Source organism: Colius striatus, chromosome 4 (genome assembly GCF_028858725.1).
Source record: "Colius striatus isolate bColStr4 chromosome 4, bColStr4.1.hap1, whole genome shotgun sequence".
Taxonomy (NCBI): Eukaryota; Metazoa; Chordata; class Aves; order Coliiformes; family Coliidae; genus Colius; species Colius striatus.
Genome location: NC_084762.1, coordinates 80,914,436 through 80,940,081, shown reverse-complemented (window position 1 = coordinate 80,940,081; position 25,646 = coordinate 80,914,436). Strand labels below are relative to the sequence as shown.

General features: G+C 36.4%; 1 protein-coding gene across 3 annotated transcripts in view; it reads left to right on the top strand.

Annotated features, from left to right (window-relative positions):
• Positions 1-25,646, top strand: part of CSMD3 (CUB and Sushi multiple domains 3) — a 611,954-nt gene that overhangs the window by 195,422 nt on the left and 390,886 nt on the right. For all 3 annotated transcript variants that reach the window (XM_061994596.1, XM_061994595.1, XM_061994594.1), the window contains exon 6: positions 23,949-24,061. In XM_061994596.1, coding sequence (XP_061850580.1) covers positions 23,949-24,061 — 113 coding nt within the window. The remainder of the gene's footprint in view (positions 1-23,948; positions 24,062-25,646) is intronic.

Here is a 25,646-nt window from a genome sequence, read left to right as displayed (position 1 = left end):
TTGCTTTTCATTTCTATTATGAAATTGATTTAAAAAAAACCACTCTGGTGTTTTGTCTGCAACAAAATACTCTTACTCTTTGGTTCTGAGTAACACAGTGAGCCAGGTCTGCAGATATCCACAAGGCAAGACTTAGAATTTTTCATGAAGTGCTAACTAGTCTTCCTGCTTATAATATTTCATTATAATATTTCAGTTATGCTGAGTCCTTTCTTTAAGAAAATCTTGATAAGCCGTATTCATTTAAGTGGAGAGAATAAATTGCATAGATGCCCTTCAGGGTTTTTATTGTCCAATGTCAAGGACTGGCGTTTGGTAGCTTGAATTGAATAGTGTTTTTTCCATTTGAGAAGTGAAACCAAGAGAAAATTAGTTTGAGGATGCTATTTTCCCTATTTTTTTTTCCCAATTAAAAAAAAAAGAAAGAAATGAGTTCTTGGGAAATATTCCTTTTTGCTCAAGTGAAGAGTTAGGATTTGAGACATTTATTGACAATGTCATTAATGGATAATACAACTAGCATGTAGTTCAGAGTTGAATATTAGAAGAGTATCTGAACAGATAAGAGTTTTCCAGTGCTTGTCTTTAGGATATTTTGGTTGGAATATTTCAGTCTCTTATTTAGCTGTTGGTCACTTTTAAAGGAATATTTAACAATCACAGAGCAGAAAACTGGAATGATTCAGTAGGCTGCTTTGACGTTGGTGCTCTGGATTCCAGTATGTACTCCAGTCAGAATTGTTCATTCCATTGTTAAGATTCACGTTAAATTGTGTAGTTGAAGTGATAGAAACTCCTTCTCAGTATATTTTATGAAAGATGTGCTTGGGACAGTCTCCTGATAAAAGCATGTGAAGATGGCAAGTATATATTTAATGCTGTCCTAGGCAAAGACATTAAATCTATATCTTCTATTCCTGATTATCAATTTAATTTAGCTGTTGAAAACCAAGTTCACAATTTCTCCTCTTATGTGTTTGGAGAGTTTGGTTTTAACAAAAAAAAAAAAATCAACGAAGTTATTAGACTAAGCGAACTTGAAATGATTACTGGTTTTGAATTAACAAATACATTTTCAGTGGATAGACTGGAAAGTGATAGAAAATAATGGCTGTCAAAAAGTATGTGCTTAGATCTCTCAATTAAGAGAAGTGCTGCTGTAGTCTAAATAAGCATCTGAATAAGGATCACAATTTCTTTTCAAAGAACACGTAATTATGCAATTTTCCAATTATTTGTTGGCTTGAAGGTATGTATTAATGTGAAGATATTTGAGAGTATAGCAGTGTCTCAAATGTTGTAAGGAAAATATACTTCACTTCTGCCTCACCAGAATTTTCAGCTCTCTTTTCTCTGGGTAAGAATGTACTCATAAGAAAATGTTTCTGTAATATTCTGTCATTTGACCTACCACTGACATGTTCATACTTAAAAGTACTCTGCTATCAAAGAGAAGTTTGAAATATGCTGTAATCATACCTTTTAAAACAAAATAGCTCATTTCTTTCTTATCAATAGAATATGCTTGGATATTTTAAAATGTTTTCTGTTTAATTTTCCTAACACATAAAGGAGGTTTAGATTTTCTGTAGTAAACTGAAATATTGTATTGTTATGACCATCACTGTGTTTCTGATTGTATCTACAGTGTCTTTTTTTTCTGTACAAATCTAGATACAATGCAAAATGAAACATACTAAATGATATGTATGTTTGCAAAACCATAGATAGTTTATTTCTGTTCTGAAATATATTTAAATGTTTCATTGTTTAGTACTACATAGTTTGTGCATCACATCAATTTTTAAAATAGACAGCTGTTAGAAAACAATGGCTAACAAAATTAATTTCTCCCTTGGAACACAGGTTTTGTGCTTTGTTTTTTCAAACAGAAACACGCTCTTTGTATTACTTTTGAACATTTTATGGGGAAATAAATAGCATATTTTAAAAAATCTTTCCCTTAGATGGGAAAAACATCCAACTTTAAAAGATTTTGTCAGAGATACTTAATACTCTTTTGATCCTTTGTTTTGCCTTAACCACTACCTGCACATATGTACCACACAGCTGCTCTCTCACTCCCCTGCTCTGATCCCCGTAAGGATGAAACAAAACATAATAGCTCAATGAAATATAAAAATGACATAAAATAATAATAATGATGACTATAATGAAAAGGAATATAACAAAGAGAGATAAACAAAACCCAAGAAAATACAAGTTCTGAGTAATGGAATTGCTTGTCACTGGCTGACCAATGCCTGAGCAGTGATCCACACCTCCCTGACAACTTCCAGTTTATATATGGAGCATTCTATGATACTGGATAAACGTTTGGCTAGTTCAGGTCAGCTATCCTGAGAGGAAATAAACTGTCCTGGTCGTGTTCCCTCACATCTTGTATACCCCTAGCCCACTTGCTGGCAGGGCAGGGGCAGAAGCAGAAAAGATCTTGAGGCTGCTCAGTAACAACCAAAGCATTTCTGTGTTATTAATACTGTTTTTCAGTATAATTGAGAAACAAAGTCCTGTATGATCTACTGGGAAGAGAATAAACTATCCAAGCTGAAATCATGACATTCCTATTATAAACTTTTACAAGATAGTGTGTTAGTTTAAGACTCTCTTATGGATTGTATGGATGGAAAAAGAACATAAAAATTTGGATCTTTGGGTTGTCAAATTAGAATTTGGTCCAAATAACTATTTACTTCTTATCAATTTACATCTATCTTTGACTTGGGAACATTCCTGATGAACTTTTTGGTGAATATTACATGTATCCATGCAATTCTTTTATATTGTGAACTTCATTTGTTTCCTCTTAATGTATAACACAGCTATATCTTTGTTATGAGGAAAGACTGTGGGAGTGTTCAGCCTAGAGAAGACTAATAGGGAATCTCATTAACATAAGTATTTGAAAGGTGTATGTCATAAGAGTGGAGTGGCACTTTTTTCTCCTATCTCTAGTGACAGGACAAGGGGTAGTAGTTATAAGCTAGAACAGAAAATGTTCCATAAGGAAAATCTTTTTTACTGTAAGGATGCCTTGGCACAGGCTGCCAAGGGAGATTGTGGAATCTTCTTCTCTGGAGGTTTTAAAAATCTGCATAGATACACATTCCAGGTCACAGGAGTGTGACCTGATCTAGGAAGACCTGCTTTAGCAGGAGGATTGGACTAAATGATCTTTAGAGGTTCCTTCCAACTCCTGCAGTTCTATGATTCTAATGCCAATTTGATGAGCATAGCATTCATTACAATGCCGTTTTTCTGAATCTAAGCTTACAAACTTTGTGAACCAAGTTTTAAAGTATTGATAATAATGTAGTCATTGATCACTGTACCAGAATGTCACTATTGGTTTTGATAGCATCACACATTTTCACAGACTTTTAACATTTATACCACAATGTAAAAACATCATCCTGGAGGTTTACAATACACATTACAACAGCACATTACCTCAGATATTTCCAGCAGTAAAAACAAAATAATAATATCTTTAAAAAAAAAAATTCTTTGGAAAATGACGAAGTGCTACCGAACTTGAATATTGCCCATTTACTCTAGAGGAGCCTTAGATAGTGTCACTCTGCATTCATTGCCTGATATTCTGCTATCACTCCCTGGAGCAATTGATTTTAACACTATAGGCCTCTTGGAATATCCAGGATATGAAGTCTCTCATTCTAATATTCCTCAATTATACTTTTTCTAAAATATATGTAGCATGTTATATGCCATTTTCCATGCCTTTACTGTCATTTGCAATTTAATGATGGTGAAAATTAGTATTTGCTGATGTTCAATCTCACTTCACTAGTGGTATGAAAAAACAAAATTATAACATTTAGTACTTTGCAACACTTGTAAGAAATAAGTGAAGAAAACATCAACTAATGCTATTTAAAAATGAGTGCTCATATGATAGTTACAGAAAAGAGATTTATTTTGGCTATTTGTTGGGGTGGGGGCAAGATAGAGTTCATTCATGTTAGACATCTACATGATTTTTAATTTTTAGTCACAACAGAAATTAGCTTTCAGAAGTTACTTAGAAATCAAGTATACTGTTATTGATGAATAAACTAGAACAGACGTGCATTAATACAATAGGTTCTCAATAACAAAGCAGTTCTTTGATTTATACAGCCATCCACTGTCTGAACAGGTTAGATTTATTTCCAGTCAATGTACTTGATCAAATGTGATCCCTTGTGTATGACAAGGGGTTATAATGTGGTGGTAATTGCAGAGACATTATGGGACAGCTCACATATGTAGAAATTGGTCATGGATAGTTATGTCCTTTTTAGGAAAGGTGAGGTGGCGGAGTTGCTCTTTATGTGAAAGAGCAGCTGGAATGTACTGAATTCCGCCCAGGAGAGGATGTGTTGGAGCTCTTTAGCTTGGAGAAGACGAGTCTGAGAGGTGATCTTACTAATGTTTACAAATACATAAAGGGCAGGTGTCAGGAAGATGGAATCAGGCTGTTCTCAATGGTGTCCAATGATAGGACAAGGGGCAATGGGTACAAGGTGTAATATAAGAGGTTCTAAAGAAATACAAGGATGAATTTCTTCCCTGTGAGGGTGAGGGAGCGCTGGAACAGACTGCACAGAGGGGTTGTTGAGTCCCTAGAGAAGTTCAGAACCCAGGTGGATGAGTTCCTGTGTGACATACTCTATAAGGTCCTGCTCTGGCAGGGGATTTGGACTAGGTGATCTTTTGGGATCCCTTCCAGCCCTTGAGGTTCTGTGAAATGATGCTTATATGTAAGACTACAGAGGAAAACCTCTGCTTAACATAAATTTGGCAATCACACCTCAGTAGTACAAGTATAAATGAAAATAAGAATGTGTTGGAGAAAAATATCAAAACAGATATGACAAGAAGCAGAAGTGCTCTTTAAGTGAGATTAAAATGAGGCTAGAAAGCTCCAACTCAGTATAATTGTTTATTTTTTATCAATGAAGAATGTTGACAATGCCTTTGATATCATTACTGTTTTCTCACTAATTATTATACAAATTTTTTAGATCTATGCTTAACACTCAGAGGAAGAACTTAGGAAAGTAATGATTATGAGTAGTATAATCTGAATAAAGATGTTAAATGTCACAGGTAGAAGATGGTTTGTAATCTGATCCAAGTGAGTTAAAACTTAAAGAACAGTGGCAAAATTGATATTGCTTAACATAGGAAAAATGCCTTCAGAAGAATATTCTAGTTGTAGTCAAAAAGGTGGAAAAAGTTATTCAATTAGTATGGCAAAGTGAAGTAAAAAAAACTGCTGAAAAGTGATTTTACATCTGGTACTCTCAAAATGCTTACTGAAACATGAGAAAGTTTTTAACCTAAGACAGGAAAAACAGTGGAAATGGAGCCTTCTTTGTGTTACTTTGTACTATTTATTCTTGTGTGTTTCTAAAGAAATAGAAGGCTCTTCCCTGTTCTAGTGACTTTTTCTGCATTAATTTCTCAGATTGCACTTCAAAGTGTAACACCTAAAAATGTCTCCAAATTTTCACACTGAATAGACTCATGTAGCCATGGGTTACATGACAAAAATCTTTACTATGCTACTTAACAGTAGAGACCTTTCAGTTTAAGGTTTTTTTAAAGAGATATTTAGTTACTTTGTGACATTTACAATAAGTAGACTCAGTCTTTAGCGAAGGGAGAATCTGACTTTCAGAAACCTTTGTATCCGTGGAAATAAAAATCAACTTGAAGTCCATATCAGGAGTTTAACCTTGGAATTCAGTTTGTTATGTACGTAGACATAGCTACATAACTAGTTTGTAAACAGACACAAGATAGAATGATAGAATCATCATTGCAGTAATTTGGCATAGAAGGGAACTCAAAAGCTGTCTCACCCAACCTACTGCTAAAAGCAGGCTCATCTCTGAGATGAGAAAAGGTTGCTAAGGGCTTGATCAAAACTGATCTGGAAATCCTTCAAAGATGGAAACAAAGCTGACTCAGTGGATTCTGGAAAAAAAATATAGATTGAAAGATTGCTTGATCATTTAACAGAGAATGCTTTCTCTGTGTTTACTTAATTCAGTAAAGTACTATACTTGTTTTTAAATGGTCATTTACTATTGTCCCATGATGGCAATTGCTAGAGTAGTGAGGGGGAATGATTGCTCGTCTTGACTGAAATATCAGAGATTGAACTGGCAAATCTTGCAAGCAACGCTGAAACAGCTGTATTTTTTGCTGCATGAGCTGTATGTTGGGGGAAAGAGTATTACACATAAAGCAAAGGATAACATAAATTTCAAAATAAAGCAAGGAAAAATACCCACAACTAACGCACAAACCATGAAACAACCTAAAACCAAGACATATGTTTCCTTTGTCATTCCAGAGTAATTAAAACGTAACACCTCCTTGTCATGTGTTTTGGGTCCCTGCTATAATCTGTTTCATTTATTCATCAAAGTGATGGGCTGTGGGACAACAGTAATCCTTGCAGAAATAACCTTAAATCACTGCTGTTTGTAGATTCTAGATCAAATTCATTAGTATGTTTTGTGCACTGGATAAATTCTATGCATTGATAATTCTATCTTTTACTTCTCAGGCCATAATAGCTAAATGTATAAAATTTTGAATACATGTATGAAACCCTTTGTATTCATAAATACATCCAGAGAACAAGACAAAATAGTCTTTCTGTAGGGCCTGCAGGCTACTTCGAACTTCACATGTTGCTTCTCTTTTTTTTTCGTTGTCCATCTGCTTTGCCTGTGAAAACCACTTTATGTAATTTAGGGTGCAAATTCACTTGTAAGATGAACCACTAACTAAACTGAACCATTAAGCATCCTATGAACTTGCTAAAACAATATCTTTATATTAAGGTAGAAAGAGATCTAGGAGTCCTGGTTGACAACAAACAAACCGTGAGCCAGTAGTGTGCCCTTGTGGTCAAAAGGCCAATGGCATGCAGAATGTCAGCAGGTCAAGGGAGGTTTTGCTCCCCCTCTACTCTGCCCTGTTGAGGCCTCATCTGGAGTCCTGTGTCCAGTTCTGGGCTCCCCAGCTCAAGAGGGACAGGAAACTTCCTGAGAGAGTCCAGCGCAGGGCCACCAAGATGATCAGGGGACTGGAGCATGCTTCTTATAAGGAAAGGCTGTGGGAACTGGGGCTGTTAAGCCTGGAGAAGGGAAGACTGACAGGAGAGAGCTCATTAATATTTATAAGGATTTGAAAGGCATATGTCAAAAGGATGGAGCAACACCTTTTTCCTGTAGTGTCCAGTACAGGACAAGCGGTAAATAGACAGAAGATGGAACATAAAAAGTTCCATTTAAACTTAAGGAAAAACTTCTTACTGTAAGAGTGAGGGAGCACTGGCACAGGTTGCCCAAGAAGGTTGTGGACTCTCCTCTGGAAGTTTTCAAAACTCAGTGACTTGATCTAGGTGGACTTGCTTGAGCAGAGGAATTGGACTAGATGATCCAACCCCTACCATTCTGTGTGATTCTGTGATTCATTCATGCATGCTTACTGTATGTTTATTTCTTCTGCATACAGTAGGTCAAGTAAAGTGAAAAAAATCACCAAAATGCAGCAATGTATAGCTTTGAGAATGAGCATTGAACAAATTACTTACTCTCAAAACCCCTCTCTCCTGATGTTAAAACAGGCTATTCAAATAACTGTGTCAATTTCAATAAATATTTTTATGATATAAAGTTTCCAACTATTGTTAAGGGTAACAGATTTAGGTGTTTCCAAGTGAAATACAATGTATTTTCATTATTTTGAAACCGTGAAGGTAAATTCATCTAAGCATATGCTAAAAATTTAAATATTTGACAATTAAATGCAATTTCCTTGTGAATTAATTTCTGAACCACATTAATATTCTGATATACTATGTCAAGATAGGTATAACAACACGAGAAAAGATATGGAAAAGGGAAAAAGAATAGAAACAGATATGGAAAAGCATCCATAGGGAGAAGAATAAAATAATGTAAAGCTTTAAATCTTGGAAAGACATAAGTGAGAAAGGAGGTGAAGGATTAATAAAATTATGAATATTATATATCAGGTAAATAAAGAATTTTCTTTGTTTCATACACCCAATGTGTGTGAGGAATACTCAATGATTTGTCAGGAAAATAAAAGGTAGAATTTTTCTATAGCATATATAATTAAAATGTAGAAGTCATTGACACGTGATGTTATACATACAAAAATTATAACTAGATTAAAAAATGTATCAGATTTCATAAAGGGAAAACTTATCCCAAAATATTAAACATAAAGACTTGCATGAGGGGCTGCATTCAAGAAGTCTGCAGTCCATAAAATTGTTGGAAATTGTGATGATATATGAAGGGATGAATCTCATTCTGTGTAATCACAGTTTCTGACACTCCTGGTAAATTATCTTTTACTGCTCACTGTCAGAAATAAAAATATTAGTCTCAGTGTAGTTCTAATCTAACACATCACTACATATATTCTTAGACACTATCAAGGATATAATAGGTATTCTACAGGGTGTTACAGTTCAAGTCATGCCAGTTAAAGATTTTTGCAAGATTTATGTAAACCAAGGAATTTGTGATAACAAAGATATATGAAGACAAAAAAAATTTGCATCTATAAAATACTTTGGGAAAGGAAGCTCCAAACTTTTCAAGTAATGTTATAAATATATTCTGCTTTCATTTAAGGCTTGTGAGGTGAAAACCTAAAGCTGTCAAGACATTATTTAAGGCTTCAGCAAATATATTATCTAATATTTCACCTGGCACAATCCATTGTTTAATCATAACTATTATATATTATATATTTATATTTAAATGTATATATCTTGATTAAGCAAGCTGCCAGACTTATTACTTGACTAAGCAGATTTTTTGCATCTTTCTGTGTAAGATCTAGTAAATAAGTGACTGGAGCTTTCAGATCTCAGTCTCAGCCATTTGTGTATCCAGACTTTAAGCTTTGGACCGTGACAGTTGAATCAGCAGAAAAACTACCTACCACATAGTATATACGCTCTCATTCTTGGAGCATGTAATACAAGTTCTGATGTCTTTCATGTGGATATGTTGCACTGCCACACAACTTCTTTTCCCGTTATTTTTTTATGTCACAACAAACTTCACCATCATCTTTACTGAGAAAGAACACACTGGTCTGAATGTACTAAGTGAAGTTAAGGGTAAGGTGAAGGACTGTTGCAATTAATAGCTGACACTATGTCTTTCAAAAACAAAACCAAAAACCAACCAACCTTGAACTGAGACTTCAAAGATTTAACTTTTTAATTCTGTATAATTTACAGAATTTGAGATCCAGTCCCAAAATGCAGATATTTTTCTTGTTTATGTTTTGTTTTTTATGAGAGTATATGTTTTGGTTGTTTTTATGTGGTTTTTAATTTTTTTTTTCATAAAAGTTAATTATGATAACGTGGAATTTCCTTAAAAAAGATGGAATTGTGGAGCAGAGTTCAGCTCTAAGAGGAGTGGGAAATGATTATGACAGCAGCAAAGGCTAACAATCCATAGAATATTATTTTTTAATTTTGTTTTCATTTACAAATTAATCTGCTAGCAAGACCTTCCAGAAACCTGTCTTAATGAATTTAAACTAGCTAGCTGAAAGTTACGTTTACACTAAAATATTTTCTAAACATGAAACTATAACATTGGTAAATGTTCTTGAAATTATTGTCGTAGTCTCTGCATTAGGCATTTATTGGAATTCCATTTGCTAGAAACATTCAATACACATAAATAAAGCTTAAATCCTCAAATTTTTCATTTCAGTTATGTATTACTGTTTAAAAACTAATGCAACTCAAATGAAATTGAAGCCCAATCTCTTTAACATGACTAGTCCTCTAGCTTGATGCTGATGCAATGTGATGGTTTAGACTTGTCTCGGCGCAAGATGCCTACCAAGTCATTCTATCATAGAATCATAGAATGGTAGGGGTTGGAAGGGACTTTTAGAGATCATCTAGTTCAACCTCCCTGCAGAAGCAGGTCAACCTACATCAGGTCACATAGGAACATGTCCAGGCGGGTATTGAAGACCTCCAAGGAAGGAGACTCCACAACCCCTCTGGGCAGCCTGTGCCACTGCTCCCTCACCCTCACAGTAAAATAGTTTTTTCTTAGGTTTAAATGGAACTTTTTGTGTTCCAAGCTTCATCCCATTACCCCTTGTCCTGTTGCTAGCTAGAATAGAAAAAAGGGATGTCCCAACTTCATGGCACCCACCGTTTAGATATTTGTAAATGTAAATAAGATCCCCCCACAGTCTTCTCTTTTCTAGACTAAACTCCACCTCCTAAACTGAATAGAAGACAGAAATATAATGAAAGGTTTGTGAGTCAAGTATAAGGACAGGAAGATCACTCAGCTATTAGCATCGTGGGCAAATCAGACTCAGTTTAGGGAGAAATGGTTTGATTTATTAATGAACAATCAGAACATAGTAGAGAAAATGAGAAGTAAAATTAAATCTTAAAACATCTCCCCTCACCCCTCCTTCTTCCTGGGACTCTTCCTCCTCCCCTACCAGCGATGCAGGGTATGGGAGATGGGCATTACGGTCATTTCATTAGAAATGGACTTTGTTGCTGCTTCTTCTCATGGGGAGGCCTCCTCACCCTTCCCACTGCTACAGTGTGGGGTCCCTCCCATGGGAGATAAGTCGTCCAAGAACTTCTCCAATGTAGGTCGTTCCCACAGGCAACAGTTTTTCACTCAGCAAACTGACAGATGACACAAAACTGGAAGCAGTGTCTGATAGACTAGAAAGTCCTTGACAGGCTGAAGAAATTATCTGAGAGGAATCTCATGCAATTGAACATGCAAGTGGAAATGCAAAGTCCTGCATTTGGGAGAAATAATCCCAGACTACAGTAAAATCTAGGAAGCTGTTTTCCAAGAACAATCTGGGAATCCTGGTGAACAACAAGCTGGCAGTGAGACAGCAATACACCTTTGCATCATTTAAGGCCAATAGTCACTTGGGCTGCATTAGGCAGAGCATTGCTTGCAGTTGCAGTCAGGTGATCCTTCCCCTCTGTTCAGTACTGGTGAGGCTGCATCTACAGTAATGTGTTCAGTTTGGGCTTCTATGTACAAGAGAGATATGGACTTACTGAAGTGAGTCTAGAGCAGAGACTCAAAGATGATTAAGGAGCTGAAGAATCTTTCATATTAAGAGAGACTTAGAGCTGAGACTGTTCAGTGTTGAAAGGAGAAGGAGAAGGCTCAGGGGGAACCTATATCCATGAGTATGAATTCCTGATGAGGGGAAAAAATAAAAACAGGGTGATCTGATGCAGGCCATGTGTTCATTGATGATATGCAGCCTTGCAGGAGCTGAACACAGGGGTCAGAACTGCAAACTTAGATAACAGAGTCAATCAATAGCCCCCATTGTGGTTAGTGATGAACCAGGTTCAGGGTCATACCAAGAGCCCATTTAAAAGGACACCAGGCAAAGACAGAGCTGGGGCAGACTTAGGCTGAGCTAGAATGGGGTAGAGAGTAATCAGAGTTCCTAGGCAGAGCCCAGTCAGGGCTAAGAGGGTGCCCTTACAACCCTGGAAATTTCCAGTTTTGTCTTAGATTTTTGTGATGGAAAACAACATATTGCCTCTTTACACTTTGGATTTATTTATTTTTAGTGAAATAAAGGATAATATTTGACAAGCATCCTGAAATGAAAGTTCTATAAAATTATTGAGTAAGAAACATATGAGATTATAGACCTATTGCAGAGGAGGAGAAGGTCAATACAGACAGACGTAAGCTATCTTAAGATGTAAATGTCATAAAATCTAGAACTAGAAAGAGACAAGGTGTTTGATATGTGGAAGAAAATCATTGCACAAAATGTGATTGAACAAAAAGTTAATTGAAAAAAAAAGGTAGAAACTGAGTTGAAAAAGTTGATTAAAAAAAATAAGATGGAAACTGAGTTGAATGGTTCTGTGAGTAATCTGCACGGATTCCTTGACAGTAATTATATTAAAATCATGCAATAAGAGTAGCATTTTCTGACAGATTTCACTATCTACCTTGATAAATTTTCGGAGGCAGAAAATAGAAGAGAGGAAGGAGTGAACTCTCAGAGAAAGATCACCTGTAGTTTGAGCTGCTTAATTTTTATCCTCTTACTTTGTACTGATGAGTTGTTCCTTAAAGATGTTTCAGGATTTGCACAGTCTTATTATCATCCTTTAGAAATGATGAAATAACATAACTGACTCAAGTCTAACATGACAGCAGTTTTAATTTTTATTTTAATGTTAAGGAATAGCTCTTTTAAGATACATTTGCATCTGGATGTAATATCTATGAGTAACTAGAGTGGCAGATACTCAAATTCTAAAAGTACTTTTTCTAATAAGACCCATGGGATCCCAAATTTTGCTGCAGAGTGGGAGTGATGTGTGTTATATTTTAAGCTTTATCTCCAGCCAGAGTTTCATGCTGCTTTCCCTTTATGCTGTACAGAAAATATAATTAGAATCTTTTATCAGTTTGAATATTGCATACCTATATGTGCTCTCCATTTTAACTACTGTAGTTACATGAAGTACTAAGAAGATAAGTTATATGAGAATTAGCTGTAGGAGTACTTTTTACTTCCTATTTCCATGCCTCTACATTCCTTTATTATGAATCTTGGAATACTTGTATTAACTGGTAGCTCAGTAAATGTGACTTTTGCCTTATTCAGAAATGACCAAAAGCTTTGCAATGATCTGACAATGCAATTGTCTTATGACTCTTCTGAGGTGTCTTGACTTGAGCTGGCTTTAGCATGTCTGAGCTCTGACAGTTGCCTACTGATCAAGTGACTATCATATATAGAAAAGGTCTGACAGCCTTAGCCAGTTGTTGTGTAACACACATTGGCCCTTTGTGTTACTCAGGGCTGGGACAGAATGGCAACTAATGAGAAAAAAAGTAGGTTCTTGTTAAGAAAACATCAAATAGCCCAAACATGATTCATGACCAAGGAAAGGGAGTTTTATCATTAACATCTTTCCAGGGATGACTTCAGGAGAACTCATGATGACTCACAACAAACATTTTCCCATTCTGTTTTGGAAAGGAAAAATTGCTGATCTCACAGAGATGCTGAAAGAGGGAGCACAATACCTGACAGAAGGCATAGATATTAGGAAGATTTCTTTATTTAAATAAATTACTAAATAAATTTCAATGTTTAGACTATTAGTCCATTAATACACTAGTTGGACTTATAGTAAACTTTGGCTCCATATACAGGGTATTCTCTTCTGCCCAAACAAGATTCTGTGTGTAACAAGCTGTACAATGCTATTGAACATCAAGTTGCAGTACCAGGAAAATGGTTTTTTGTTTGGTTCGTTTATTAACACCAGAAAGATACAAGAACAAGCTTCTTTGCTCCATTTGTGCAGTAGACTTGCAAGTATAGTAATTTTCTATATAGAATTAAAAAAAAAAAAACAAAAGTGGAAAAAACAACCACTTACGAAATAGTAAGATGTTGCCAGCAATTTAAGAGAAGTAAACTATGATAATGGTTCCAGTTGTTCAGTTTGACTGTTACCCAAAGAAGTAATTAGTCAATTATAAGCTATATTCAATTCAATTTTATTTAGAGTAACTGTGAAAGTAGAGGAATTAAATGTGCACAATTCTAGGGGAATGACTCAAATAATCACATCTCCCTTATACTTGTACACGGTCCTCAGCTCTCCAGCCAAGACTCTCATGGATTTGAAGTTCTTAAAAGAGTCAGTGTCCCACAGATTTACATATGCAGGAAGACAAATCCTGTGGCAGCACTGAGATGAGTCTGTTTGGGGAAGGTCTTACCTGCACAGCCCGTGCAAGCTGAGACTGTATCCTCAGTGATGCATTCAAACTCATCTGTCTCAGTTCCTTTCTAACTGCCCTGACTATGTCTCAGTCTCATCAGTTACACCAAGGAACTACACAACTTTGCCACAGCTACTGTGATAGAGTGACCTATACATTAACCATCATGTGCAAACCAAATGAACTTAGTAGGTATTTGAATTGATTCTGTGATCTGTCCAGGAAAATTGAGTTATGTGAAGTCACTTTGTGTATGAGATATTTGTATCACTTTTATAGATAATGACTCCTTCCAAGTTCCTGACATCTGTATGAAAATCAGCAATTTATGATGCTAGTCCTTCAGGCAACTGAGACATCACTACTGCCCATCGATGTAATGTTTATTACTTGTGTCATAAAGACCAGATTATTTGTATTATCGATTAACATTTCAGAGTACACGTGTTCGGAAGTCTCCTTTTACATTTCTTCATATTTCACTGTTCTGCTGAGTCAGATTAATTGGAAAATCTTTGGCATATGAACATCTAGCTTTACAAGCTGAAATTTATTTTGAAGATAAAAAGGATTTCTCAATCTTAAACATTTCATATCAACGGTACTAGAAACTTTCATTAATCATCAGTTGGACATTTATTCAGTCTTTAGTCATCATATGTGGTTTCTTACAGACTTGGTTTATGTGACAGCAACTTTACTTCAAAACTGAACTTTTTCCAACTTGACAGGCAACTTGCATGACAGGCCTTTCATATATTTCAACACTGACATTTTTAAAACAAAGACTTTTTCTTCAGTCTTAATGATCTTGACAAGAAGAGTCATAGGGTGAATTATTTTTCTCTCTAGCTGAATAATTCTCAAGTTAATCAATAGATAGTTAAAATACCTTACAGAACAAGTGTTTTTTTCAGGGTGGCTTTTATTTCCCTTCTTCCTAAACATAGAATCATAGGATGGTAGAATGTCATCCAAAGATAAATGAAAATATCTATTAGCATGTAACATATATTTGATATCTTCGCAAAATTCAACTCTTGGGTTCTCAATTTAGAAAGCAATAGGTTTTGTGAGAAGTATAAGAGATTTCTTTGGCTGTTTGACAACACATGTCACAGTGTCCTTGCTCTGAAATAATTTCATAAAATTTGGATAGAACATTTTCAGGAAAGAAAAAAAGTAAGGAAGCTGTTATGCAATAGACATTAATATTTATATTGATTGCTATTATGTCTGATTAATCTCATTGTCAGAATTAGAAACATAAAGGATAGGCCTAGTCATACAAAAAACTTACCTGATTAGTACTTGACTAAAAGGTTAATGATTAGGTTAATATCTGAACTCCAATATAAATGTCTTCCTAACTGGGTTGATGGAGCAAGTGGGATATATTAACATAATTGTTTAGTCCTTCAGGATCTTTTAAATCTGGCATTGTGTTTTCTGTTAGTTTCAGCTTTGCTTTTTTAGTGTGAATCTGTTTCTAAACAGATCTGGATTTATTAAATTGGAGACATGAGTTTTAGTTTTGTATCAAAAAATGAGTGTGCTTACATCTACATTGTATGGTAGATTTTTACAAAGAGTATTCATAAGGAAGCTTGTTACAAGGGCTGTTTTATGATCAAGGCAATCATGGAGAACAAAAGAAAGAGTGTTTGAAGTCTTTTATCGTGAGTATATATTGTATACAGGTACAGGAAACAGAATAAGCTTTAAGTGGTTAATACTTCACATTTGTGTTTAAGATACTTGCTCTTAAATTTAACCAAAATTTAACCAAATCAACTAAGTCACTGGTCACCTGCTGTTCTATTAGGTAGGTTTTCCCCTTCCTTCCAAGGAGCAGGAAGCTACTGTCTTTCATAGTATTTGGATTATGCCATGGAAGTATTAAACCACACTAGTATGTACATGTACACGATGTACATGTATGTACCAGTATGTACATGATCTCATGGGATATGATTCTAGAAGGTAGAAGTGCCAATGAGAGCTGGTCAATCTTCAAGCACCACTTCCTCCAAACCCAGGACCAGTGTGTCCCAATGCGCGAGAAAGGAGGAAAAGGAGGTAGGAGGCCTCCATGGATGAGCAAGGATCTGCTGGGACAACTCAGGCAGAAAGCAGCCATCTATGAGAGGTGGAAACAGGGGCTGGCTTCTTGGGAAGAGTATAGGAACATTGCCAGGGCATGCAGGGGTGCAACTAGGAAGGCTAGAGCCCTTCCAGAATTAAATTTAGCCAGGGATGATAAGGACAGCAATAAGGCATTTTTCAAGTACCTCAGCAGCAGAAGGGTTGTGAGGGTTAATGTGGGCCCGTTGCTAACTGCTGAGGGTGCCCTGGTGTCTGAGGATGCAGAGAAGGCCGAAGTACTGAATACCTTCTTTGCTTCAGTCTTAATGGCCAAGGCTGACCCTCGGGAAGCCCAGTCCAGCAAAGATAACATGATGGCCAGGACAGCAGAGGACTTGCCCTAGTTGGAAGAGGAAGAGGTTAAAGACTTGTTGGCCAAGCTTAAGGCTCATAAGTCAATGGGTCCTGATGGGAGGCATCCTACGGTGCTGAGAGACCTGGCTAATGTGATTGCTAAGCCTCTCTCTATCATTTTTGAACAATCATGGAGGACAGATGAGGTGCCTGAGGACTGGAGAAAGACCAATTTCATGCCAGTCTTCAAAAAGGGCAGGAAGGACAACCCAGGAAACTGCAGGCTGGTCAGCCTCACCTCCATCCCTGGAAAAGTGGTGGAACAACTCATCCTGAATGTTATCACTGAACATATGAAGGATAAGATGGTTATCAGGGGGAGTCAACATAGCTTCAGCAAAGGAAAATCCTGTTTGACCAACCTAATATCCTTCTATGAGTACATAACCAGCTGGTTAGATGAGGGGAGAGCAGTAGATGTCATCTACCTTGACTTCAGCAAGGCTTTTGACACTGTCTCCCACAATGTCCTCATCAGAAAGCTCAGGCAGTGTGGCTTGGATGAGTGGACAGTGAGGTGGATCGAGAGCTGTCTGAATGACAGAGCCCAGAGGGTGGTGATCAACGGCACAGAGTCGAGTTGGAGGCCTGTGGCCAGTGGAGTTCCACAGGGATTGATTCTGGGGTCAGTCTTGTTCAACATCTACATCAACGACCTGGATGAGGGACAGAGTGTACCCTCACCAAGTTCTCTGATGGCACCAAACTGGGAGGACTGGCTGATTCCCCAGAAGGCTGTGCTGCCATTCAGCGGGATCTCAACTGGCTTGAGAGCTGGGCAGAGAGGAACCTCATGATGTTCAACAAGGACAAGTGGAGAGTCCTGCACCTGGGAAGGAACAACCCCATGCACCAATACAGGCTGGGGGTCAAACTGCTGAAGAGCAGCTCTGCAGAGAGACATTTGGGAGTCCTGATTGATAATAAACTAAATATGAGCCAGCAATGTGTCCTTGTGGCCAAGAAGGCCAATGGCATCCTGGGATGCATGAATGTGGTCAGCAGGTCGAGGAAGGTTCTTCTCCCCCTCTACTCTGCCCTTGTGAGGCCTCATCTGGAGTACTGTGTCCAATTCTGGGCTCCTCAGCTCAGGAGGGACAAGGAAGTACTGGAGAGAGTCCAGTGCAGGGCCACCAAGATGATCAAGGATACAGAACATCTTTCATACGAGGAAAGGCTGAGGGAACTGGGGCTGTTTAGTCTGGAGAAGAGGAGATTGACGAATGATCTTATTAACATTTATAAATATCTAAAGGGTGAGTGTCAGGAGGTTGGGACATCCCTCTTTTCTATAGTAGATAGTAACAGGACAAGGGGTAATGGAATGAAACTGGAACACAAAAAGTTCCACTTAAACATAAGAATAAACTATTTCACTATGAGGGTGGGGGAGCAGTGGCACAGGCTGCCCAGAGGGGCTGTGGAGTCTCCTTCCTTGGAGGTCTTCAATACCCGCCTGGACATGTTCCTGTGCGACCTGATCTAGGTGACCCTGCTTCTGCAGGGGGGTTGGACTAGATGATCTTTAAAGGTCCCTTCCAACCCCTACCATTCTATGATTCTATGATTCTATGATTCTATGTACAGGGATAATGGATGAGACCTTTATGTGTTATCTTGCTGTTTTTTTCAATCCAAGTTTTTAATTTAAAAGTTTATTTCAATAAGTAAATAATACCAGTGAGAAACATCCTACACAGCTGTGCTTAACACCAAAACGAGCACTTGTGTTTATATGTGTGAGTGTTAATATCTATGTATCCACCTAGTCATGCTAAGGTGTATGTCTGTGTTAGCCTATCGCTTTGGTGATATTAGAATGCATTTCAGCAGTGTTTATAGATGAAGCATCAAACTCAATTTCCTTTTTTTTATCAATTTTATTTCTGTGAATTTCCTGGCTTTAGAAGAAATGTAGGAACTATATAGTTAATGAAAAAGTTTTGTGTCAAAAGGTTTGCTGTATATTTTTCCAATAAAAATACTTCTACTTTGGAATATTTTTGGACATATTTAATGCCTAAACAAAGTGTTATGTTAGCAGGGCTGGTATGCTGATTAATAATAACCCATCTTCACAATTAAAATGTACATGTTTTGCAAATAAATCAATTTCACTAAAAGAATATTTGAATTGGTGTCACTGACTTCTGCTCAAAACAAATAAATAACACAAAAATCTTAAATTCTGCTACCATTCCATACAGATTCATATGGAATAAAATAGAATTGGCTAGTTAAATAGAGTGAGAACTGGTTGACTATTTTATCTCTCCAATGATTTATATGCATATTTTGAAATTTATATATCCTTCCTTGAAGTTTTTGAAATTCTGTTTACTGATCCGATTTTGAACTTTGACAGGAATTTTGTAATCTGAGCACTTTTTAACTCTCGTCATACATCTATTATACCTAATTTTTTTCTTTTATTGGTTAATTGTACACTATTGTATCTGACTAATCTAGAATAATCTCTGAGACACTTTTTAACAAGATGGAAATCATTGCACATAAGCACTGAATGGAAAAGATAACAGCAGTGTGAATGAAAGTAGTTGTTAAATAGTTTGACCATCATTCCTGTAAGAATTAAGAACACCATAGCTGTGAAGTTTGTAGAAAAAAACAAGTATTTTCGTTTTATCATTCATGTCTTTTACTAATCCTCTTTTATTTGTCACCTGGCTTTAAAGAAAAAGACAGTTCTTTCCATATTCATTTCTGTTTGCATATATCTATATTTTTAGAAGATTTTTAGTAGTTAAAGCTAGTTTGGTACATGAACAAGACAGGGATTTTTTAAAAACTTCTAAAGATTATAGCTAGCTGGTAGTGTGCCTTTCAAAGTATGTGTATAGTATTTAGAGATCCGTCAGTATCTGTCTCTGGAAGAAGTGGAGAATGTCCACTAAGCTATTTAAAAACTCAAACAAACCAACCTTAAATTTCACCTTGCAACATAAGGTGGGAATTACACATTATATTTTTGAGGGAGAGTAAAATACTAATTGTCTTTATTGGATCACAGTCAGCAAAGTGATTTTTGAAAATTACCTCTTAAATAGGTAAAGAAGATGACTTAAATTTGCTCTACAGGATTCTGTGGAGTTTGGGGAAGAGATACATCTTTTGAAAATAAAAAGATGAGATGGATGCGTTTGCTTTATTGTAGATAATGGTGATTTTTTAAAATGGTGTAAGCAATGCAGCGTAGCTATGCTTGGAATAATAGCTGGCACAGCGGTAAGTTGGATTGTCAATGCATTGTTGTAATGAACAGCTTTATAATTTTCTGAGAAGATAAATTGATGTGAGTAAATGGGCAGTTATATGAGCAGAATAAGCAATCACTTTCTGACAATTGCCATTATAAATTCTGTCAGCTTGCAAATCTACTTTCTGGGAACAATCCCATAGAAATTATGACCTGTAAAGATCAGATTTTAGGAACTGTGAGCTTAGATAGAACTCAGTCAATATCAGCATTGTATTCCTTGTATCTAGAATTTTGTGTAGATTTCTGAAGCTTAAAATACTTAGATTTTGTGTGTTCTCAGAACATCTAATGTGTTTCCGTATTATAAAGACATTCTAAAGTAGGTATTTGAAAGAGCTTTAATAGCCTATGGTGTCAATCAAGCATTTTGTCATTTGCATTTTGTCAAGCATTTTGCCTGAGGGAAAAAGGGTACTAGCAGTTTCAGAAAATTGGAAGGTGGTCTTACACATATTCTGTTTTCAGATAGTGTCAATGGGAAAACATGAAAAGAATACCACCTCTAAAATATAATTCTTTCAATGCATTCCTCACCAAATAATATCTACGCAAGTGTATTAGTCATTTATTTAAGGAATTTGGTGTTTTTTTCCACTTAACTACTTCTAAAGTACTTGCTTTGTTATAAATATGGTTGACTCTAAATAAACCTTGATCAATTACATTAAAGACAATTCTTTAATAAAGCTAAATAAATTGAAAGTCTGGAAGTGATTAATGGTGGAGCTAGGCACATACCTTAGGGCTGAACCTCTAAGGAAATTTGGTTTCTCTGAGAATGGAAGTCATTTTTTTTCAGTACTATGAAGATCTCTTGCCCATTGTATTGGGTCTGGCTGAGATGGAGTTAATTTTCCATTGTTCTGTCTGGTTAAAGCTTTGCTTTATTACTGGTGATAGTCCAAACACTTAATGCAATAAATTCATTATCAGAAATTCTGTTTAAAGAAACTGAGATGTCTAATGAGAATATATTGACATAACTTGAAGTGGAAATGAGTAAAAATATTTTAATTAGATAGTGAAATGTTTTGGTTTGATTTAGCTTTCTTAGTTTTGAGTGTATCACTTGTATTTCTTAAAATTATCACATTAATCTAACTTTACAACCAAAGATTTTTGTAGGACAGATGTGAAAAAAGATCTCTACATTAAATTAAAATGAAGTACTATTTCAGCACAGAACACCATATAAAATCTTTTAGACTTTTTATTTGATAAGAAATTTCAAATTGTCCAATTTACTTCTACTTGAAACAAGAAAACCATAACTTTTTAAAGAAAACTCGAAGCAAAAGTTTCTAATTGAATAAAGAGGGGTAGGACAGAACTGTGCATTTCAAAAGACTGTGTAACCATTCACCAGGCAATGCTAATTTGATTTTAGTTGTAAAAGCCAGAGCTCTGAATTGGTAGGTTTTTTTCTTACGATATTCTTTTAGTTGCTGGTCTGTTAGGTTATTGAAGTTGCTTTCCTTCTCTGTGCATGAGTTTCTCTGTAAAATGGAGATAACAATATCGATAACGACATTATTGCATTTTGCGAAGTCACTTCAAAGGTCAGATGAAAAGTCCTTTGTTAAAAACAAGGAATTTCTATAATAAAATCCACTTGTTCTCTCCCTTGTGGATTGCCTGAATAGCTTTATGACCTGTCTCATTATAGACTTTCTTTTATTTTCTTTTTTTCAAAAATAGAAGAATATTCTTATTCCTCTTTCTAACATCTCGTCTAATAAAGAAATCCAAATCTCTAATTTAGACTTTCCTAATGAGTAAATCAAGAGACTACAGTAATTGGAGTAATGTCCTGACACTAAAAACAATCAGGCAACAAAACTCCCAGATTATTTTGTATGTTGGGTTTAGTATTACAGAGGTAATTTTCTTCATAGAAGCCCATATGCTGCTGTGCTTTCGATATGTGACTAAACCAGAGTTGATAGCACACCAATGTTTTGACAGCTGCTGAGCAGTGCTTGTACAGCACTGTCATGGTTTTATCCAACTTGGAACACAAAGCCAGGAGGTTGCTTGATTGTTCTTCCCCCTCCTGGCAGAACTGGGAGGGGAACTGGGAAGAAAAGAGGAAGAAAAGCACAAGGGTTGAAATAAGAACAGTTTAATAGAACACCACAAATTAAGAAGAAACAGTTGTAACAATAAGTGAAAGAATATACAAAGAGAGAGATGTGTGACAGCTGCTTCTGACTGAAAACCAGAGCCCCTTCTCATTAGCTCCTCACCTATATACTGAGCATGATGTCAGTATGGTGTTGAAAAGCTGTTGACCAGCCTGGGTCAGCTACTGTGGCTGTGGCCCTTCCTACCTTCCTGTAGATGTTAACCCGACCTCAGACAAACCCAGGATGTTCACTGTACGCGTTACTAGCTCCTTGTAAAAAATTAACCCATGCCAATTGTCAGGGCTTTGCTTTTCCACTGACTCTGTCCCCACAGTAAGTAGGCCAGGCATAGAGAAGGTTCTGGGAAGAGGCTAAAACGTAAACAACTGACCTGAATTGACCAAAAGAATATTCTGTGTCATATAGTGTCATAGTTTAGCGAGGAGCTACTTTTGCTTGGTAACTGGAAGAGGGGGCTGCAGTGAAGACCTGGTAAAGAGTTCTTGGACTTTCACTCGACTCTTGGGTTTAGACCCACCTCCAGCCTGGCTGGGCCAATCTGGCACCTCTGCCATCACTATTTAAGGATGGGAATTTGAAATGCTTGGAAAGAGATGTAGTAGTGGTATAAGATGGAGGTGACCATGTGGATCCCACAGTCAGAGAAGGAGGAAGGAAGGAGGAGTGCCAGACCAGAGACCCCTCTGCAACCTATGGCAAGGACGCAGGCTGTAGCCCTGCAACCCATGGAGGGCAATGGCAGGACTGAGAGCCACCAGCAGCTCTGAGTGAGTGCGCCTGGACAGGCGAGAGACTGTGTGAAGAGGCGGCCATGGTGCAGGCCATGCTGGAGAGACTGTCGTCCACAGAGCAGATCCACACGAGAGGCAGAGAGGAGCTGCAGCATGAAACCCCCATTCCCTGCCCCCCTGAGCCGTTCAGCAAGGGAGGAGAAAAAAACACCAGGATCAGGTCTCTGAACCAGAGAAGAGGGGAGGGATGAGGAGAAGGTGGTCTTAAAGAGCTGGTTGTACTCTTCATCATTGTACCACTCTGTGTTGTTTTCTGTTTGTTATGTTTTGGGGTTTTATGGTTATATTTTGGTTGGTGTTGGATTAAATTATTTTCGGTTTTCTTCCCTAAGCTGAGTAGCCTTGTCTGTTTTGTCCTTGACCATAAGCAGCAATTAGGCCCTCTCTGCCATTTGGGAATTCTTAAGTCCGTGGTACTTTAGTCTAATGGTGGTCTTTTGTCCCAGGATAGGCCTAAATCATGACATATAGCTTCAGGGTCAGCAATAAAAAATAAAGAGAGAGGCAATGGGGAAAGTAGTCGTTTCTTTGGAGACTGGCTTGGTTGGTCTGCTTATCAGATATGTGAACAGTTGCCCTGGTATTACTTCTTTTTGTTATGCATTCTTCTCTTCACTTATGAAACTGACTTTTGAAGAGTCTTTATTTTGATCCAGGAGTTTTCTTGCTTTTGATCATCCTATTCTGTCCCCTGTCCTGTCCCAGCAGGACAGGGGACAGGGGAAGAGAGAAGAGCAAGTGAGCAACTGTGGGGTGCTTAGCTGCTAGCTAGGGTCAATCCACCACAGTTCCCCACTCCTTACATTTAATAACTAATTTTCAGATTCATTGAAGTGATGGACTGTTTTTTATTTCTTTGTACCCTGAATTTTAAAAAACTACTAACTCAGGAAAAATAAGTGTCTATTTTATAGTGTTAGATGGTCACCTGAATAACCTAAACTCTATTTTTCCTTGTCTTGAATGTGAGCGTCACTGGGTACCTTATCCTGGTTCTCAGAGCAGTGTTCTGCCTAATCTGTGAACTGATCTAAACAGATCAGCCTGAGTGTCATGTACTTGCATCACGATAGTCCTGTGCCTAACCAATAACACAACTGTGTGATTTCTGGATTAGCACTGATTTGTATCTCACTAGTTGGTCATGTAGAATGTACAGTCTTGCCTGTCATCAATCTTGACATGATGCTTATCATAACATGCTATTCATTGATAAAAGTAAGTTCCATAAAGGGCAAGTCAGTGAATGAAAAAAAATGTTTTCCATAGAAGACCTTTACCAAGTCTTTCTGAAAATCTACTAATCTTCAGCCTTGATAGTATTTGTTTGTTTGTTTCAATTCAGGCTCTCTGGAATGAATATACCTCCTCCAGTTATCAGCAACAAAAATTGGCTCAGACTACATTTCGTAACAGACAGCAATCACCGGTACCGTGGATTTAGTGCTCACTACCAAGGTACATTTTAAAAAATACATTTTTTAATTATTGTTTTTGTTTAAAAAAAGGTGCCTGAAGTTGTAGAGTAAATAGGAAAGGCCATTTAAAAAAATCCTTATAAAGATATAGTTTATATTTGCATAAATGATAAATTCAGCTGAGCAACATGTTATATCAATTTACAATATGTTAGACTATGGGCAGTGTGTTATCTAGTGTATCTAAATTCAGTCATTAAAAAATTACAGCAGGCCACTTTATCTTGTGCAGGTACTTTTAAAATAATCCTAAAATGCTTTTAAAGTGATCCTAATATTCTGAAACATGTTAGTATCACAGATACAGAAATAATATTTTTTTATCATTATGTATTTACTTCTATGTTTGTATAAGTCATGTTTGTAAAACAGTGAATAAGTTTCTGTTTACTAATGTGGCATTTAATCACTATTATTTCTTATTACCTTATTACGAATGCATTATGCTGTTAAGAGTATAATTAACCAGTAAGATTCTTATCCACTGTTTTTATGAACCAGCAATATTTTGACTAAGAGTGAAAGCATCTGAAACATTAACTTGGGAATAGCATCATTTGGAACAAGGTCATTTGAATGAAGAATTGTTAATGAAAATTGAGCTGCATTAGCATATGGTAATACTGTCTTTTCACAAGCATTATTGTAAATAATATTTTTCAGTATCCACAGTGTATGAATGGATCTTCAGGGAACAGTAACCCTTTTAGTACTTTTGTGCTTTTCCATTTGTATAATGAAAAAAAAAAAATCCAGTATTCCAAATGAATTTTGGTTCAGAAATTTACAGTTCTCTATAGGAAATATAGCAAATAAGAGATTAGCTACTTAAATTTCCCCAGAATTTGATAAAATTAATCAACTAATATAAAAATTAAAACTAACAAGACTAGGACTATATGTTAATGTAACTGATCTTTTTTAATAGTAAACTTTTTGCAACTCCATATGATTTCCTCAGATAACATATTCTATACAAGAACAGAACAAATAAGATTACTATTTCAACAGATAATATGTATCTCTAGTTTACTATTTTAGCAGATATTACATACCTCTGTTTGGACTTCCCCAGCTCATAGATGTTCTGAATGTTTAGTCTGAGTGAATTTAGCTAAACGGAATTTTCTGCAGTAGCTCCAGGGCTGCAACAACTGTTTATGAAAAGCAATAACCCATTTTTTGCATGATATCCTTCATATCAGATATTATATATGACACTCTTAGCTTATGAGATTGTTAAATGATAGAAAGTAGAAATTTTCTCTATTAGATCCTACCTCATAATTGAGAGATCATGTGATAACTATTTCAGTAGGTTGTGTGAAGTAATTGTACTGTTGAGATGTTAATTTTGAACTGCTGAGAAAGGGACAAATTATGTCTCAGATGACATGCATACTTGTATTCCCACTTAAACTAAATGGAGTATTATTTAGTTTCAAAATATGTTAACTGCAAGTCACATAAGACACGTGAGTTGGTAGATATGGGAGTTCTGAATATGATGTGTGTCTTCTATTTCTGTATACCACCTAAGTTTGTACTCATTACATTGTGGGATT